The sequence below is a fragment of the Capra hircus genome, chromosome 3 (assembly GCF_001704415.2).
Source record: "Capra hircus breed San Clemente chromosome 3, ASM170441v1, whole genome shotgun sequence".
NCBI lineage: Eukaryota > Metazoa > Chordata > Mammalia > Artiodactyla > Bovidae > Capra > Capra hircus.
In genome coordinates, this window is record NC_030810.1 from 12,450,991 (window position 1) to 12,470,868 (window position 19,878).

At 44.2% G+C, this 19,878-nt stretch overlaps 1 protein-coding gene across 1 annotated transcript; it reads right to left on the reverse strand.

Annotated features, from left to right (window-relative positions):
* On the reverse strand, positions 2,776 to 18,784 carry SNIP1 (Smad nuclear interacting protein 1). The gene is made up of 4 exons (XM_005678684.3): positions 18,501 to 18,784; positions 16,422 to 16,524; positions 4,685 to 5,289; positions 2,776 to 3,574 (listed from the first exon to the last, which is right to left on the reverse strand). Exons 1-4 carry the CDS (start codon positions 18,725 to 18,727, stop codon positions 3,310 to 3,312), a joined length of 1,200 nt encoding a protein of 399 aa, XP_005678741.1. The 5' UTR covers positions 18,728 to 18,784; the 3' UTR covers positions 2,776 to 3,309.

A 19,878-nucleotide genomic window follows, 5' to 3' on the forward strand; every position in this document is an offset into this window, starting at 1 on the left:
ATTCTAGTAAGATGCTGCTCAAAATCCTTCAAGCTAGGTTTTAGCACTATGTGAACCGAGAACTTCTAGACGTCCAAGCTGGGTTTAGAAAAGGCAAAGAAACCAGAGATCAAATTGCCAACATTCACTGGATCATACAGAAAGCAAGGGAATTCCAGAAAAACATCTGTTTCATTGGCTACACTAACGTCTTTGACTGTGTGGATCATAACAAACTGTGGAAAACTCTTAAAAGATGAGAATACCAGATCATCATGCGGGTCAGGAAGCAACAGTTAGAACCTTATATGGAACAACCAACTGTTTCAAAATTGAGAAAGAAGGACAAGGTTTATTTGTCACCCTGTTTATTTAACTTATATGCAGAGTATGTCATGCAAAATGCCAGGCTGGATGAGTTACAAGCTAGAATCAAAGTTTCTGGGAGAAATATCAACAACCTCAGATATGCAGATACACTTTAATGGCAGAAAGCGAAGAGGAACTAAAGAGCCTCTTGATGAGGGTGAAAGAGAAGAGTGAAAAAGCGGGCTTAAAACTCAATATTAGAAAAACTAAGATCACAGCATTCAATCCCATGACTTCATGGCAATTAAAAGGGGAAAAGGTGGAAGCAGTGACAGATTTTTTCTTGAGCTCTAAAATCACTGCCAATGGTGACTGCAGCCATGAAATTAGAAGATGATTGCTTCTCAGAAGAAAAGTTATAACAAACCTAGACAGTGTATTTTAAAAGCAAAGACATCACTTTGCTGACAAAGGTCCATATAGTCAAGGCTATGGTCTTTCCAGTAGTCATGTACAGATGTGAAAGTTGAACCATAAAGAAGGCAGAGTGCCAAAGAATTGATGCTTTTGAACTACGGTGTTGGAGAAGACTCTTTGAGAGTCCCTTGGGCTACAAGGAGATCCAACCAGTCAATCCGAAAGAAAGTCAATCCTGAATATTAACTGGAGGGACTGATGGCGGAGGCTGAAGCTCCGATACTTCATCTACCTGATGTGTAGAGCCGACTCATTGGAAAAGACCCTGATGCTAAGACTGAAGACAGAAGACGACGGAGACAGAGGATGAAATGATTGGACGGCATCACCAATTCAATGGGCATGAACTCGGGCAAACGCCGGGAGATGTGGAGGGACAGGGAGGCCTGCAGTGCTGCAGTCCATGGGGTTGCAAATAATTGGACACGACTTGGTGACTGAACAACAATGCGGGATCTTAGTTCCCCCACCAGGGATAGAACACATACTCCCTGTAGTGGACAGGAGAGTCCTAACCACTGGACTGCCAGGGAAGTCCCCAGAGAGCATCTTTTCATTTCTTTTGAATAAAATTAGTCAGCTGCTCCTCCTCACACTAGGTACCAGTCAACATTTCATGTTGAGTACATACAGGTATGAGACCTCAATGGAAATACAATGGTAAGCAAGACCAGCTAACGTTACTGTTGTCTAGTCACTAAGTCACTGTGTCCTGACTCTTTCTTTTGCAACCCCATGGACTCTATAGCCTGCCAGGCTCCTCTGTCCATGGGATTTTCTAGGCAAGAATACTTGAGTGGGTTGCCATGTCTGTCTACAGGTGATCTTCTCAACCCAGGGATGGAATCCGAGTTTCCTGCATTGGCAGGTAGATTCTTTTACCACTGAGCCACCAGAGAAGCCCAATAATATCATAGGTTTCCACCCAAGGGGACCAGCTAGCAGCAGCACTGCCTGCCTTGCATCATCTCTCCTTCCCATCTCACACCCTCATCACCACCCGAGGGTGAGGAAGCAGGGACAGGTATGAGGCCCACAACGGATAACCTGCCCCAACTCTGACTCTTCTGGGAAGAAAAGCCCCTCCACTGCCAACTCAGAAAGCACTGCTGCTTCATCAGGACCACCACTCAAGTCACCGAGATGTGAAGATCTGGATTCCAGGACAGGTGTGGGCCCTATCACTCCCATTCCCTCGACGCCCTCCACAACTGTCAACTTCTACTCCCACAATACTGATTCAAAGATTTCCTTAGCACCTAAATATACCTGTGAACACAAGGTGTTCTGTGCTAGCAAAGAAGTACATTTTGAAAGGGGGCTATATTTACAATTTTATTATTTTTTATTCCAAAAATACATATAAATGAAAACCTGCTCCTCAAATGCAGGGAGGCCTTTGCCTATAATATTGTATTACATTTACGTCACAAAACATTCTCATAGGAAAATCAGTATGCGGCTCTTTCACACACAATTTTTTAAATATGTACATATATACATACACACAACAGATGTAAGCAGTTGTGACTTTTCTACTTACACATAGTCCTCTGGTGGAAAATTAGAAAATTGGGCAATTCCCATTCCAGCCTTGGGAAGGTAAATACAACCTCTCTGAATGTTGTTTTAAAAAGATGAAACATGTAAACCACACAACCGTCTTTTGACATGTATATGTTGTTAGGATAAAGCAAAGACCCTGCTACATAAATGACTGTTTCTCTCAAGGAAGAAAGAATGGAGATAACCTCTAAATAAAAATGTGAAGTTGAAGAACAGCTACGATGGTCAAAACTGTTCCTGTTCTGTGGAGAAATCAGAGTTCTCTTCCAGGAAACAGATCCACGACCCATTCCGGCCTCCTGTGACATGCAGCCAGCACCCGCTGGCACCAGCCATGGTCCTCCTGTACAGTCGTGAGCTGAAGCAGGCTCCATAGAGCATCTGTTTGAGTCCAACAGTCAATAATGAGGTCATGTGGTAAATCCCACCCACCCACCCACCCAAACCAACCAAGTGCAAAATCAATTTCTATGACTCAAGAGCTCAACCAGGTCAAAGCTTTGGTATATTCTGGAGGCTATTTTGGTGATAACCAAAGCTTAGTAAGATTCTCTGTTCAGGGGTTTGCCCCCGAGATAAAAACAAACCCGGTCCACAAAGCTTAACAACTATATAAATAGGGTAACTGTACAAAGAAAACAAGCCACAATTCCCCGTTAACCAAGGGTTGATAGTTTCCTAGGCAGCAGTTCTGAAAGCACCAACTCAAGCCATGATGCTCCTACTAAAACACGATGTGTCGGTGGGACTGTTCAGAAAATAAATGCCCACAGGCATGTGGCCAACATGTCACAGAAAGAAGTTCAACCAAAGATGAGTCATTTTTTTTTTACACTGAAACATAAGCTGGTCAGCAACAGAAGAAAGACTTAAGGCAGTAAGAGGCATTACAGAGAGCACAGTGGTGCCCCGTGAGTCAGTCCCAAAGCCTTCGCACAAAGAAAAGGTCTCTCGAGAGCCTGGGCTGTCTTCAGTCTGCTAGCTGTCAGACACCTCCTCCTCTTCCTCGTCGTCCTCGTCTTCTTTCCTGTCTACTTCAGAGGTGTCAGAGGACTCGTGGAGCAGAACATACTCTCTGCTGCTGAACCCAAACTTAAGGACATCCTTTTCCTTCAGTTCATAGTATCTCTGTGGCTCAATTCGCTTGTTGTTCAGGAATGTTCCGTTGCCTGAGCCAAGGTCAATGATGTAGGGCTTCACCCTGCGGCCAACTGTCCCATCAGCGCGGGTGTGCTCCACAAGCCTAGCGGAGGCAAAGGAGAGAAAGCTGTGAGCCGAATCCAGCCCCAGAGCCTCCAGCTCTGTGCTAACAGTCTGCACCATGTAAATACCTGGCTCAGACTCAGTTCAAGTGCAAACTGTAGAAATCAATGGGAAGACACAGTTATGGATTTCAAAATCGGGAGCAAGTTAAATCGGTGAGAACTGGTCACTGGGAAAGAGGGGTTCATGGTAGATCATAGCTTAAAATGCAGAAAGCAAGGCCTCTTGCCATGGTTAAGAAATACATTTTTTTTTGGTATTTTTAAAAATTTTACATTTTTTGTATTGTTAATAATCAACATAATGCTTTTTACCTATATTTCAACATATTTTAGCTTCTGTTCCAATAGGAATAAACCAGTATATTTGGACTTCGGAGTCAAGGGAACAGGTAAGATGATCAAAATTATTCAAATCAAAACTAATTTGAGCCAGCATGCTACCTCAGTGATTATTTATTAGGCAGGCCACCTGGCTTTGCTGAGCTTCATGGGCTCATCTGTTAAATGGGGTATTAAGACTAGTCCTCGCCTCCCCACAGGATTGTTGTGAGCATCCAACAATAACAGAGGTATTACAGAAATTGCCAAGATACACGATACACCAGGCATTCTCAGCTTTATTTTCATTCTCGGCTTTACTTCCATTTACCTATCATAACAGCCCTGCGAGGGACGTAGAAACTGAGGCCCAGAAGAGCAGCTGGCCCCAGGTAAGTGGCACTGGCAGGACTCAAAATCTGGATTTCGGACACCGACGTCCATCCTCTTACACAAGTGTTGGCAATTATATATATACAGTGATTATACATTAGAGGAATAATACTCCTTAAATTAGAAGGAATTCCCTGACGGTCCAGGGGTTAGGACTCCATGCTCTCACTGACAAGGACTTGGGTTCGATCCTGGGATGGGGAATTAAAATCCCATAAACCATGCAGGTTCAGCCAAAAAAAAAAAATTAAAAAAAAATACTATTAGCTATGAGGGATATGGGCTTCTTGTACACACACAAGATCTCAGTAATCCTAACCAGCCGAGACGTCGGGCTTCTGCTGGCACCTTGGTTTCCTCCACAGATGGACACTTACCGGTACTGAAAGACGGCGTGCTGCTTTGAACAGGAGGGGTGATCGATGGGAATGTCTGCGATGCGGCGGTGCCGGCCCAGGAGATAAGCGCTCTGCCGGTGGATGTACATCACTGGAAGCACTTCATCATTTTTAAAGGGGTAGAGACGCCACCTTTTTTTGGGGATACGTGCTTCCGGGGGCTCGCTGTATTTAATAACTACACCCCGGAAGGTATTAGTGTCCTCAAGAAGTGCCCCAGAAAGTTCGAAGCTTGGCTTCTCTTTAACAGGCACCTCTCTGTCCTTGTTGTTGCCTCCAGGTCCAGGCCGAGGCTGCGCGTCCTGAGACGCGTTACTGCCAGCGCTAACGTCGTTCTTCTGGCGGTGCTCGCGGCGCCGGGTGTTGTGGAACTCCCGCTCGGCTTCCTGAGCCTGCAGGTTCTGAGCATCTCGATCACGTCCCTGAGGCTGCCCGCTGCCAGGCCTCTCGCCTGAGCTTCTCCTCTGGTGGGAATGGCCGCGGTGCCTGTCTCGGTCACTGTTCCGAGCTCGCTTGTGTTCCTGTCCTGAGGGTTCTCGGTGTGGCCGATCTTCCCGGCCTCTCCGAGGATGGTCCTCACGTTCCTGAAATTCAAACAGATTCAGGAAAGTAAAGCCAGTTCATGGTCTCTAAAGAGAGCTGCATTCGAGAAGTCATTTGTGATTTGGCGTTCAGAGCAAAATGTCCCACAGAAATAAGGTTACCAGTGGTGGTCATGTTCGCTTGCAAGGCTACCACCCAGTCAAAGTGTTAGCCGCTCAGTCGTGTCCGACTCTTTGCGACCCCACAGACTGTAGCCTGCCAGGTTCCTCTGTCCATGAAATTTCCCAGCCAAGAATACTGGAGTGGGGTGCCATCTCCTTCTCCAAGGTATCCCAGGCTGCTGCCCAAATATAGCTCTAACTGTACACGCCCAGGTTCAGAGCCTGAGAAACAATACCTACAAGCAAACTTAGGGAAAACACAACTCCCAGAGAGAATTAAGTAGTCACATACAAGATAATTCAGCTCAGTTCGGTCGCTCAGTCGTGTCCAACTCTTTGCGACCCCTTGGACTGCAGCATGCCAGGCCTCCCTGTCCATCACCAACTCCTGGAGTTTACTCAAACTCATGTCCATTGAGTCAGTGATGCCATCCAGCCATCTCATCCTCTGTCGTCCCCTTCTCCTCCTGCCCTCAATCTTTCCCAGCATCAGGGTCTTTTCAAATGAGTCCACTCTTCGCATCAGGTGGTCAAAGGACTGGAGTTTCAGCTTCAACATCAGTCCTTCCAATGAACATTCAGGACTGATTTCCTTTAGGATGGACCGGATGGATTTCCTTGCAGTCCAAGATAATTACATAAAGAAAAAAGCTACCTTTCTCTTATGCCAAAAATGAAAATGTATTAATAGTAATTTTGAAAGATCTTATTTCAACAGTAACAAAGATTACTCAATACCTAGGAATAAAATTAAGAATTATATAAGAAGAAACCTATAAAAATTTACTGCAGCTGACCTTTGAACAATGAGGGGGCTGGGGCACAGGGGAACCAACCCTCCAGGCAGCTGCAGTCGCCCCTCTGTATAGGCGGTTTCTCTATATATGTGGTCCCTCTGTATTTGAGGGTCTGCACCTGCAAATTCAACCAACTCAGGACACGGAGTACTACAGCCTCTACTATTGAAAACAATCTGCGTATACGTGGACCAGTGCAACTCAAACCCATGTTGTCCAAGGGTCAATTGTAACAGATATATTTTTTAAACATTTGAAGAAATGAAGAAACATACCAAGGCTTCTTTAAAAACAGTACTGAAAATCAGCCTAGTAGGATAATGGGCTGCTACTGCTAAGTCGCTTCAGTCGTGTCCGACTCTGTGCGACCCCAAAGACGGCAGCCCACCAGGCTCCCCCGTCCCTGGGATTCTCAAGGCAAGAACACTGGAGTGGGTTGCCATTTCCTTCTTCAATGCATGAAAGTGAAAAGTGAAAGTGAAGTCACTCAGTCGTGTCTGACTCTTAGCAACCTCAGGGACTGCAGCCTTCCAGGCTCCTCCGTCCATGGGATTTTCCAGGCAAGAGTACTGGAGTGGGTTGCCATTGCCTTCTCTGAGGATAATGGGCAAAGGATAGTAATAAGAAATTTTCAAAAGAAGTATTAGTAAATACCTAATGAACACATGAAGATAGGTTTATCCTTACTAATCTTATAGCTAAAGTATCAGAGTTCAAGAGGGGGACCTGCCACTATGAAGTGAGGCTCCCCTCCTGGGAAGGGGTAGAGAGGAAATCCCGAGCATCACGACTGGGACCTTGTCCCCACTTCCTTGCCAACCCTCATCCCTAGCCCTTGCTTCAAGGCCTTCTCCCTACCATCCATAGAGGTCAAGTAGGGGTCTGCTTGCTCAGAGCCAGATCCAGTTTTCCTAGACTTCCTAACCTCCAAAGACAACTACCAAGAGGGAGGGAGCCTCAGACACCCATCCCTCCTACCCCAAGACATTCACAAGCTTGACACCATCATCTGCCTTGACTTCACCAGAACTAATCTCATTATCCCCTTTCAGTTCACTTCAGTTCAGTCGCTCAGTCATGTCCGACTCTTTGCAACCGCATGAATTGCAGCACGCCAGGCCTCCCTGTCCATAATCCACTCCCAGAATTTACTCAAGCTCATGTCCATCGAGTCGGTGATGCCATCCAGTCATCTCATCCTCTGTCGTCCCCTTCTCCTGTCCGCAATCCCTCCCAGCATCAGGGTCTTTTCCAATGAGTCAACACTTCACAGGAGGTGGCCGAAGTACTGGAGTTTCAGCTTCAGCATCAGTCCTTCCAATGAACACCCAGGACTGATCTCCTTTAGAATGGACTGGTTGGATCTTCTTGCAGTCCAAGGGACTCTCAAGAGTCTTCTCCAACACCACAGTTCAAAAGCATCAATTCCTCAGTGCTCAGCTTTCTTCACAGTCCAACTCACATCCATACATGATCACTGGAAAAACCATAGCCTTGACTAGATGGACCTTTGTTGGCAAAGTAATGTCTCTGCTTTTTAATATGCTGTCTAGGCTAGTCATAATTTTCCTTCCAAGGAGTAAGTGTCTTTTAATTCCATGGCTGCCGTCACCATCTGCAGTGATTTTGGAGTCCAAAAAAATAAAGTCTGACACTGTTTCCACTGTCTCCCCATCTATTTCCCATGAAGTGATGGGACCAGATGCCATGATCTTTGTTTTCTGAATGTTGAGCTTTAAGCCAACTTTTTCACTCTCCTCTTTCACTTTCATCAAGAGGCTTTTTAGTTCTTCTTCACTTTCTGCCATAAGGGTGGTGTCATCTGCATATCTGAGGTTATTGATATTTCTCCCGGCAATCTTGATTCCAGCTTGTGCGTCTTCCAGCCCAGTGTTTCTCATGATGTATTCTGCATAGAAGTTAAATAAGCAGGGTGACAATATACAGCCTTGACATACTCCTTTTCCTATTTGGAACCAGTCTGTTGTTCCATGTCCAGTTCTAACCGTTCCTTCCTGACCTGCATATAGGTTTCTCAAGAGGCAGGTCAGGTGGTCTGGTATTCCCATCTCTTTCAGAATTTTCCAGTTGATTGTGATCCACACAGTCAAAGGCTTTGGCATAGTGAATAAAGCAGAAGTAGATGTTTTTCTGGAACTCTCTTGCTTTTTCCATGATCCACCGGATGTTGGCAATTTGATCTCTGGTTCCTCTGCCTTTTCTAAAACCAGCTTAAACATCTGGAAGTTCACAGTTCACATACTGCTGAAGCCTTGCTTGGAGAATTTTAAGCATCACTTTACTAGCGTGTGAGATGAGTGCAATTGTGCGGTAGTTTGAGCATTCTTTGGCATTGCCTTTCTTTGGAATTGGAATGAAAACTGACCTTTTCCAGTCCTGTGGCCACTGCTGAGTTGTCCAAATTTGCTGGCATGTGAGTGCAGCACTTTCACAGCATCATCTTTTAGGGTTTGAAATAGCTCAACTGGAATTCCATCACCTCCACTAGCTTTGTTCGTAGTGATGCTTTCTAAGGCCCACTTGACTTCACATTCCAGGATGTCTGGCTCTAGGTGAATGATCACACCATCGTGATTATCTTGGTCATGAAGGTCTTTTTTGTACAGTTCTTCTGTGTATTCCTGCCCTCCCTCTTAATATCTTCTGCTTCTGTTAGGTCCATACCATTTCTGTCCTTTATCGAGCCCATCTTTGCATGAAATGTTCCCTTAGTATCTCTTAATTTTCTTGAAGAGATCTCTAGTCTTTCCCATTCTGTTGTTATCCTCTATTTCTTTGCATTTATCTCGGAGGAAGGCTTTCTTATCTCTTCTTGCTATTCTTTGGAACTCTGCATTCAGATGCTTATATCTTTCCTTTCCTCCTTTGTTTTTCACTTCTCTTCTTTTCACAGCTGTTTGTAAGGCCTCCCCAGACAGCCATTTTGCTTTTTTGCATTTTTTTTTCCATGGGGATGGTCTTGATCCCTGTCTCCTGTACAATTTCATGAACCTCAGTCCATAGTTCATCAGGCACTCTATCATATCTAGTCCCTTAAATCTATTTCTCACTTCCACTGTATAATCATAAGGGATCTGACTTAGGTCATACCTGAATAGCCTAGTGGTTTCCCTACTTTCTTCAATTTGAGTCTGAATTTGACAATAAGGATTCATGGTCTGAGCCACAGTCAGCTCCCGGTCTTGTTTTTTGCTGACTATATAGAACTCCATCTTTGGCTGCAAAGAATATAATCAATCTGATTTCAGTGTTGACCATCTAGTGATGTCCATGTGTAGAGTCTTCTCTTGTGTTGTTGGAAGAGGGTGTTTGCTATGACCAGTGCGTTCTCTTGGCAAAACTCTACTAGCCTTTGCCCTGCTTCACTCTGTATTCCAAGGCTAAATTTGTCTGTTACCCCAGGTGTTTCTTGACTTCCTACTTTTGCATTCCAGTCCTCTATAATGAAAAGGACATCTTTTTTGGGTGTTCTAAAAGGTCTTGTAGGTCTTCATAGAACCTTTCAACTTCAGCTTCTTCAGTGTTACTGGTTGGGGCATAGGCTTGGATTACTCTGATATTGAATGGTTTGCCTTGGAAACGAACAGAGATCATTTTGCTGTTTTTAAGATTGCATCCAAGTACTGCATTTTGGACTCTTGTTGACCATGATGGCTACTCCATTTCTTCTAAGGGATTCCTGCCCACAGTAGTAGATATAATGGTCATCTGAGTTAAATCCACCCATTCCAGTCCATTTTAGTTCAGATTCCTAGAATGTCAACGTTCACTCTTGCCATCTCCTGTTTGACCACTTCCAACTTGCCTTGATTCATGGAATTACCCCCTTTATCCCTGATTAAATGAGTCACTGTAAGAAGTCACAGACTCCGGGCCATCACCTCCACCTCCCTTGGTAGTCTAATTCCCATAAGTCTCTGTATATGATGGATTCTGCCCCCAAATTCCACCCTTTTTCAACTCCTAAAGCCACTGTACTTTCTATTTCCTCTGGAAATGGAAAGCTTGGCAAAACCAACATACATCCTCCAGGTCTTTTCAGATAGTTCCTGTCTCAAGTTCACTCTGCCTGAGCACACTGTTCCCCCAGAGCTCTCTCAAAGAAGCTGGTTTTCTCCTTCTGACCTCCCCTCAGCTCCCACCATCTTCCGGCCTGCACATATGGCAGGTATTGCCCTTTCTTCTCACTGCCAATCCTAAAACATTCCCCATCTTTTTCTTTTTCCCTAAAAAGATGCAGCAGCGAATCTCATGTAAGACCCATTACTCTTACCGTTGCTGTCATTTACTAATCCTAAATCACGTCCCTTCACTTCATACCAGTTTTACTTCTAGCTCGTCATTCTCTCCAGCACTACCCTTGCTGATTTCAATACCATGCTGACCTCTCCATTCTTTGCGTTTCTCTCTTCCCATTGTCTTATGTCACCTCATTTCTCCTCAGCCACTCACCTCATGGTTATACAGACCTTTTCACTTCTAATAACTGCAGCCCCTCCATAATTTCACTTTCAAGCAGTCCTCTTTCTGCCCATCTTTCCAGCTCCCATTTTACCCAACTCTAACAATCATCCCAGTAAGACGCATCCATGCCTTCGATCCTTTCCCTCACTCTTTTGATGCACTCTCTTCCCTTCCCCTCTAACTGAAATTGCAGGGTCAAGCAGTGTGATCACTCCCTCAATCCCCTGTCCCATGCCATTCATGTTGCACTGTCCTGGCAAAACCACAACCAGCATCAAGCACATCGAAGTGGCAAGAGAAAAGCATAAGCCATTTGGACGGGTCCCACCTTGGTCCCACCTTAGGAGCATGACCCAAGCCTCCTCAATGATGCCAGCAACCATCCTACATTTTCTTGATCTATTGCTCCTCCAAGATGGCTGTTTCACCCCTTCCCTCTCTTCCTACACAGCCCTCTCCACCTCTTACTTACTCAGAAGGGGTTTTCCATGTCTGCCCACCTGCCAGCATCTACACCCATTTACTGTTATCCCTTCCTATGCCCGTAAGGAAACTATCTGTGCTTCTATCCAAAGCCAGTTCCCACACCTGGGAGCTTCCCTCTCATCCGGAATATCTCTGCAGTGATCCCTGCCTCTCTTGCACACAATCTACTTCCCTGATCTGCACTGAACCATTCCTGTCAGCACAGGCATCTGCTGTTTTCCAAAGCCCCTTTCCCATGTTGGCTTCCACTCTATTTCTTCACTCTCTGAGTAAAATTCCTTAAAAGAGTGTGGTGTTAATCAGTCCCCAATTCTTTTTCCATCTTTTTTGAATTCTCCAATTAGGCTTCACCCTTACTACTCCACTAAAATTGCTGGTCAAGGTCAAGAATGACCTACATGTTGCTAAATCCAATGGGCAATTCTGTCTTCGTTTCTAGTACATGTATGTATACTTGGCAAAATCAGTAGAAGCTCTGGAGAGAATATGACAAATTACATAACCAGACAACACAAAATAACATTTCAACATACACTCTCAACTACTGATAAGTCAAGTAGGATACCAGATACAATATGATTCTTTTTGTTAATTAACATCTTTGCACAGAATACACACACACACCAAAATATAAAGGAAAAGAAGAGAACATAAGCATTATAGAACGCTGAAGTATAAATACCAAACTATTAAAATGGTGACCTCTGGGGATTGAGGTGGTTTTTTTTGTTCATGGGGAGGGGTATGATTCTGGGGCTAATGACAGAAGTAAACCATACTCTCACTTTTTATTTTACAGACTTCCGTGTTATGATGATAAATAAGCAACTGACAATTTTTTTCCTCAGGTTTCCACAATCCTGTCCCCCACCCCCTTTAACAAAAAAAAAAAATCAAAATATAGTTGATTTACAACGTTGTAGTCATTTCAGGCATATACAAAGGAATTCCGTTATACACAAAGAAACATTCTTTTTCAATTTTTTTTCCATATTAGGTTATTAAATTATGTTGAATATACCTCTGTGTTGAACTTTTTTTTTTTTAATGGTGGCTGAGTAGTGCAGAAAAGAATATCTCTAAGTACAAGTCAGAGGCTATGTGTACTCTTATAATCCAGGTGAAAGTCAGTGATTTTCAACTGCCTATCAAGTCCTCAATCCCCTCTGCGTGAGAACCATTTCCAAGTTTCTAGCTGATACAAAGAAAATCAGCTTTTTAAGAGATTTGAGGTCAGAAGGGAAGTTAACATAGATAAGCAAACTAAGACTCTCCAAAGTAACAATAATTACAAAACAGTTCCATGTGATAGGCCCCAGGATTTACTATAAGTTGCTGATTTAGAAACCAGAGGCAAAAAACTGCAAGCTGAAAAAAAGAGTGTAACACACACACCTTTCTCCAGGGGATCTTCCTGACCCAGGGATAAAACCTAGGTCTCCTACACTGCAGGCAAAGGTTTGCTATCTGAGCCACCAGGGAAGCTCCTTTATCTATCTCTCCTATATATATATAAACAATCAGGGAGTAAAACGGTGGTCACTGGGAGATGGGAGGTGGGAGGATAAGACTGATGGTATTTAAGGGTACCAACAGTAACAAATAGTAAATAAGCCATAGATAAAGATTTAATGCCCAGACAAATGCACACAGACAGTAGCACTACGCTATAATGATGTGACTTGGCAAATGCTGCTTCCATGGCAGTCGTATTACAATATATAAATGCATCCAACTAACAGGCTATGTATACTGTACCTTTTAAATCTACAAAATGTTAACATGCCAAAATTATTAAATCATAACTGTGGCAAGTTGTACAAACACACACACAAAGCTACAAGTGGTTTGAGAGGTTTGATCTGGGTATTGTGGTTCCAGTGGCTGAATTCTGAGATAATGAAGGTGATGGCTGACCAACTCATACAAAAGATCATCAGGACTGGCTTTGAATCTTTTTAGGTAGCAGAAGTTGGCTCAAATTCATAGGAAAATCCATTTTCTTAATGCCAGTGTCTCTATTTGCACGTTGTAACCTAGAGGCTCTTTAAAAAGAGGACTGAGGACTTCCCTGGTGGTCCAGTGGTTTAGAGTCTGCCTGCCAATGTAGGGGAACATGGGTTTGATCCCTGGTCCGGGAAGATTCCACATGCCACAGGGCAACTACGCCTGCATACCACAACAAGAGTGTAGCCTCTGCTCACTGCATCTAGAGAAAGTCCACTGCTGATGCTGCTGAGTTGCTTTAGTCGTGTCCGACTCTGTGCGACCCCATAGACGGTAGCCCACCAGGCTCCCGCGTCCCTGGGATTCTCCAGTCCACACACAGCAACAAAGACCCAGCACTGTCAAAAATAAAATAAAACTTAGAGGAAAGAGCACAAGACGATGACTGAACGCCTGTCCCTCAGGACTGAGGAAAGGGCAGGAGAGCCTGCTCTGACTGCTCTTGCTCCACTCAGTGCGAGAGTCCCAGCCATGCAGCAAGGGGCAATAAAATGAACATGCACTGGAAAGGAAGACAGACAGAACTGCCCTGTGCAGACATGACTATCTATGCAGAAAATCCCAAGTTTTAGGTTGGGATTTACTTAGGCCAAATAAATGAGTTCAGTAAGGCCACAGGATGTAAGATGAACATACAAAAATGGATCATATTTCTATGCACTAGCGATGAACAAGTAAATACTGAAATTCAAAATATCACTTGCTGCTGCTGCTAAGTCACTTCAGTCGTGTCCGACTCTGTGCAACCCCATAGACGGCAGCCCACCAGGCTCCCTCGTCCCTGGGATTCTCCAGGCAAGAACACTGGAGTGGGTTGCCATTTCCTTCTCCAATGCATGAAAGTGAAAGTGAAGTTGCTCAGTTGTGTCCGACTCTTAGCGACCCCGGACTAGAGCCATCATTTAATGATAACTTAAAAAAATTACTTAAGTGCAAATCTAACAAAACACAGACAGGACTTGTACACTGAAACACTGATAAAAGAAATCAAAGATCTAAATAAACAGAGATACACCTATATTCAAAGACTGGAAGACGCTACATAATTTTTTAAAAATTCTCAAAAAGTACAAGTTTAACACAATTTCAATCAAAATACTAGCAAGTTTTTTCAATAGATACAAACAAGATTGTTCTAAAATGTATGTGGAAAGATAAAAGCACGAGAATTCCTAAAACAATTATTTATTTATTTGGCCGTGTCCTGTGGCATGTGCCTCCTTAGTTCCGCCCAGCCAGGGACCAAACCTATGCCTCAGAGTCTTAACCACTGGCCTACCAGGGAAGTCCCAGCAATTTTTAAAAAGAAGAAAGTGAAAGAACCAGTCTGTTCAATTTTAAGACTTATTACATAGCTCCAGTAATCAAGACTGTGGTACTGGCAGAATGACAGATCAATGGCACAGAACAGAGGACCCAGAAATAAAGGCACACACACACACTTTTGATTCCTGACAAAGCAAAAGCAATTAAAGGGAGGAAAAATTGTCTTTCCACACCTAGTGCTGGAGTAAATGGATATCCACGGGCGAAAAAGGAAATTTGATTTAAGGCTCCTTCCTTAGATTAAAACAAACTCAAAACAGATCATGGACTTAAATGAATATTAAAGAAAAACGTATCTTCAGGTTCTAGGGTCAGGGAAGTTCTTAGACATAACACCAAAAGCATAATCTGTAAAAGGAAAAACAGACAAGCTGGACTCCAAACAAATCAAAAACTTTTGCTCTGAGGAAAACTCTTTTAAGAAAAATGAACAGACAAGATACAGACGGAAAGAAAATACTGGAAAACCTCTCACTCCAAAAAGGCCTGGTATCTAAGAATATATTACAAAAAAAAAAAAAACCTCTTAAAATTCAGTAGTAAAAAAACCCCAAACAATCCAACTAGAAAATAGGCAAAAGATCTGAAGAGACATTTTGCCTCAGAGGAAACACAGATGGCAAATAAACACATGAAAAGATGCCCAACATCGTTAGCCACCAGGGACATGCAAATTAAAATCACAGTATCACTATCACTTATCAGAATGGTCAAAATGGTCACAATACCAAATGCTGGATCACTCACATTATAAAAAGGGATAGCCACTGTAAGGACTGAATTGTGCCCCTTCCAAATTTACATACTGAAGTCTCAACCCCCACATCTCAGACTGTAACCAGATTTTTTGCAGGTAAGGTCTTTGAAGAACTGATTGAGTTAAAATGAGTAAGCCCCTAGTCCAATAGGGCTGATGTGGTTAAAGAAGATGTGAGTCAGAGATGGGAGCGCACAGAGGGAAAGACTATGAGGACCCAACAAAGAAGGGAAGCCAAGGAGAAAGGCCTCAGGAGAAACCAAACCGCTGAAACTTTGATCTCTGACTTCTAGCCTCTTAGTTTCCGTTGTTTAAGGCAACCAGTCTATGGTATTTTGTTATGGAAGACCTGGCAAACTAACACAGCACTCTGGAAAACAATTTATTAATTTCTTAGGGAAAAAAAAAAAAAAAAAGGCACCTACCATACCATCTACAAACTGCACTCCTGGGCATCTATCCCAGAGAAACGAAAACCTATGTTCACACAAAAACCTGTACAGAAATGTATACACAGCAGTCTTATGTCTAAAAGCCAAAAACTGCTAACAACCCAGATATACTTTAATGGACAAATGGTTAAATCCATACCATTGAATACCGTTCAGCAATAAAAAGGAAGGAACTACAGACAAAAGCAACAATATAAATGAATTCCAAAAGAACTTAGCTGAGTGGAAAAAGCCAATCCAGAAAGGCTACATACTGTGTGATTCTATTTACATAGCATTCTTGAGGAAACAAAATAACAGAAATGGAGAAGTGACTAGAAGCTGCCAGGAGTTGGAGGGGTAAGGGTAGGCGGGAACTGGGTGTGATATAAAAGAACTACTTGAGGAATCCTGCGGTGATGGAAATGTTCTGTATCTTGACAGAACTGACGTCAACATTTTGGTTGGGATATTGTTCTATAATTCTGTAAGATGGTACTATTGGGACAAACTGTGGCTTTTGCATTACCTTTTACAACTGCATGTGAATCAACAATTATCTCAAAATAAAAAGTTTAACAAAGAAAGAAGAAAAAAGAAAAAAAAAAGCCCAGTTTTTGGAGAAGCCCACTGCAGGTACAGGAAAACACACACACACCACTTGAGCTATGATGGAGAGGCTCTAGGTTTGGAGCCAGTACGAAAACATCTCAGTCCACTTACCTGCTTTATTTTGATTGCTGAGTGGTGAGGACTTCGGCTTCTCTTACTCCGGGGAGACTTGCTTCTTCTCCCTGAGGATTTGTTTTTCTTTTTGGCTGGGGACCTGTTCAGAAAATGGTACATACATTTATCTCAACTTTCATTCCCTCATACAAAACAGCTCCAAGCATCAGGCATACCCAACTAACACAAACACCATGTCTTTGCTGATCACACTAAAAGAATCAGGAGCTTCACTTTTCTGGTCCTATGTCTTCCACATACGTAACTGCCTACTAGAACTTCTCACTTAGATAGCAACTCTAGATTCCCAACCACCCAAGACACTTTCCTCTGTTTTCTGCCAGCTGGATAACTAGTGCCACCATCCACCCTGTTCCTCAGGCAAAAAACCGAGAAGTCACCCTGATTCTTTTTCTCCCCTCGACCAACAGCCCTCCATGCTCCTTCCCCACACAATCACGATCTATCAGCAAAGTCTCTGGCTCTATCTCCTCGCTCTCCAATGTCATTCCTACCACTCTCGTTGATTACTATACTGGACTTCCCCTCTCACCCCCATTTCTAGAACACAATTAATTCCACTTCAGGTTCTGTGTATGGGTTGTTCCCTCTGCCTAGATCTTCAACAAGGCAGATTATTCCTATCATTCAGGTCTTAGGTCAAATAGTAGACATTTCAGACAGCAGCTCAGGGAAAACCACCTCCCTCAACTCTCTCACTATCACATGAACCTACCCCTAAATACTTGTTACTAACTGAGACTACTTTTCCAAATTTGCTTGTTATTTTGTCTCAGGGCTAGAGCACCATCTAGGAGCACCATCTAGAGGCAGACCATTTAAGTTCACCCTTGCAGCCCCAGAACCTAGGATGCTCTTCTTCCCCAACCCTCCACCATTTTCAATTTTATCTGCATATAATTCTACACTATTTTAAGTCAAATTCCACATATACATTTGTTTGTATTTTTTTAACGTTGCATATTTTCCCACATTATTTTATAACCTAGAATGGTCTTTAGCACATAATAGGTACTCAGTCCAAAACCACTGCAGATGGCAATTGCAGCAATGAAATTAAAAGACACTTACTCCTTGGAAGGAAAGTTATGACCAACCTAGATAGCATATTCAAAAGCAGAGACATTACTTTACCAACAAAGGTCTGTCTAGTCAAGGCTATGGTTTTTCCAGTGGTCATGTATGGATATGAGAGTTGGACTATAAAGAAAGCTGAGTGCCGAAGAATTGATGCTTTTGAACTGTGGTGTTGGAGAAGACTCTTGAGAGTCCCTTGGACTGCAGGGAAATCCAACCTGTCCATCCTAAAGGAGATCAGTCCTGGGTGTTCATTGGAAAGACTGATGCTGAGGCTGAAACTCCAATACTTTGGCCACCTCATGCGAAGAGCGGACTCATTGGAAAAGACCCTGATGCTGGGAAAGATTGAAGGCGGGAGAAGGGGATGACAGATGAGATGGTTGGATGGCATCATCGACTCGATGGACATGGGTTTGGGTGGACTCCAGGAGTAGGTGATGGACAGGGAGGCCTGGCGTGCTGCGGTTCACGGGGTCGCAAACAGCCGGACACGACTGAGCGACGGCACTGAAAACTACGTCGAATGAATGAATAAATGAAGGTGTCTATCAAGAGATATTCTCTCCCCGCAAGAATATCAGGTAGATTGCCTAGGCCCTCGATATGTAAACTTCTTGGGACAGATAATTAAACAGATAACGCCTGCACTCCATTTGCAAGCAGATGGGGAAAATCTTTCAACTTAAATTATCACTGCTATCAACTGAACTATATTCGGTGAAATGCTGGGTACACAGAAATGAAGGGGCAAGAGACTGCGCAGCAGGCATTGAGCGCTTAACATCCAGCTGCAATCCAAGTGTTAGGTACCGGAGTAAACATTCTTCCACATAAGCACAACTGGTCACTTCTATCGCTTTAGTTTTAAGTCCAAACTGCCGCGTTCCTCGTTCAAGGTGTGTTTCTGGCGCTAGCCCTGTCCTCTCTTCTCAACGAGCCCTATCTAAGACCCACCCCGGGATGCTTCCCACTTACCGGCTACCTCCTCGGGCTCGGTTCCCGCGGTGACTTGGGCGGCCCGACTCGCCGGCCGGTGGGGACGGGCTACCGCCGGAGGAATCCGGACGGCGGTGGACGGGAGGCGCGGACTCCGGGCTGAGCCGCTCCTGCTTCACTACTACCGCCGGCGCGATCCCCACCATGTCCCCTTCCCGGTGCCTTCGCCGGCTCCCCCGCTCCCGCTCGCTCTTCACCTCCTTCATGCCGAGAGATCTGCGGAGCCAAGGAAAATAGGTCCGTTGCCCTCCTGTCCCAAAGGAAATGACGGACTTGCCTCCAGGACTTCCGCTTCCGGCTGCGCGCTCTCCCAGAAGCCCTTGCAGCGGAGATAACGCGACAAGATTCCGGAGTGGGCGGGGCCTTAGTGACCCTACTCGAGAGGCGGGAGATTCAAGTTTCAAAAGCAAACTTAGGGAAAGCTACTCTCAAGGACGGCTTCCCTGGTGGCTCATATGGTAAAGAATCCGCCTGCAATGCGGAAGGCCTGGGTTCGATGCCTGGGTTGGGAAGGTCCTCTGGAGAAGGGAACGGCTACCCACTCCAGTATTCTGGATACTCCAGTCAGTATCCTGGAGAATTCCATGGACAGAGGAGCCTGACCCGGATACACGACTCAGCGACTTTCACTTCACTCACTTTCAAGGATGTTTAACTACTAAGTTACTAAACAGAGACAACCTGCACTCCCAGCGGTAGGAAAGATGTTCTGTCGCCATTCGCGATGCTATTTACAAGAAAAGTGAAAATGTCCGACACGGCAGGAAGCTTCTTTACCGCCGCCACCAGGGAAGCCCATTTGATTTTTTTTTGCTATTTACAAATTATACGACAAATGGGGAAAAAAACCGCACCTGACTTGTTAAACAAAATTGTACAGATTGTGATTACATTTACGTTTGGAGACACCAAGGAAAGAGGAAGAAAATGCAATCACAGATGGCAGCCCGTGGGCAAATCATTAGCATTTCCCCTCTGTTCCTCCACTGTCTGATATGTTGTCATTTCTCCATTTAATTAAAAACAAATACCTTTTAAAACGTGGGAACTTTAGATGCTTTCCACTGGGAATCTTTCCCAACCCTTCGCTAAGAAGTCAGACGACTCCCTATTTTGCAGATGACAAAATGGAGGGTCAACGAAGGCGGTAAGCATCTAATTCAAATTGCGAGCTAGACGCAGCACAGGGATTCAGAACTGATGTTTTTCTCCCTACTTCCAAGAGTACCGAGGCGACCTGTTGAGCCGGTGGTCTGATAAGCACTGGAAAACTTTCATAAGGCTGAGTTTGAACTCGCGCGCTGCTGGCCCCACCCCGAAGCCCCGCCCAGGCCATGAGGGCGGAGCAGAGGTTTCC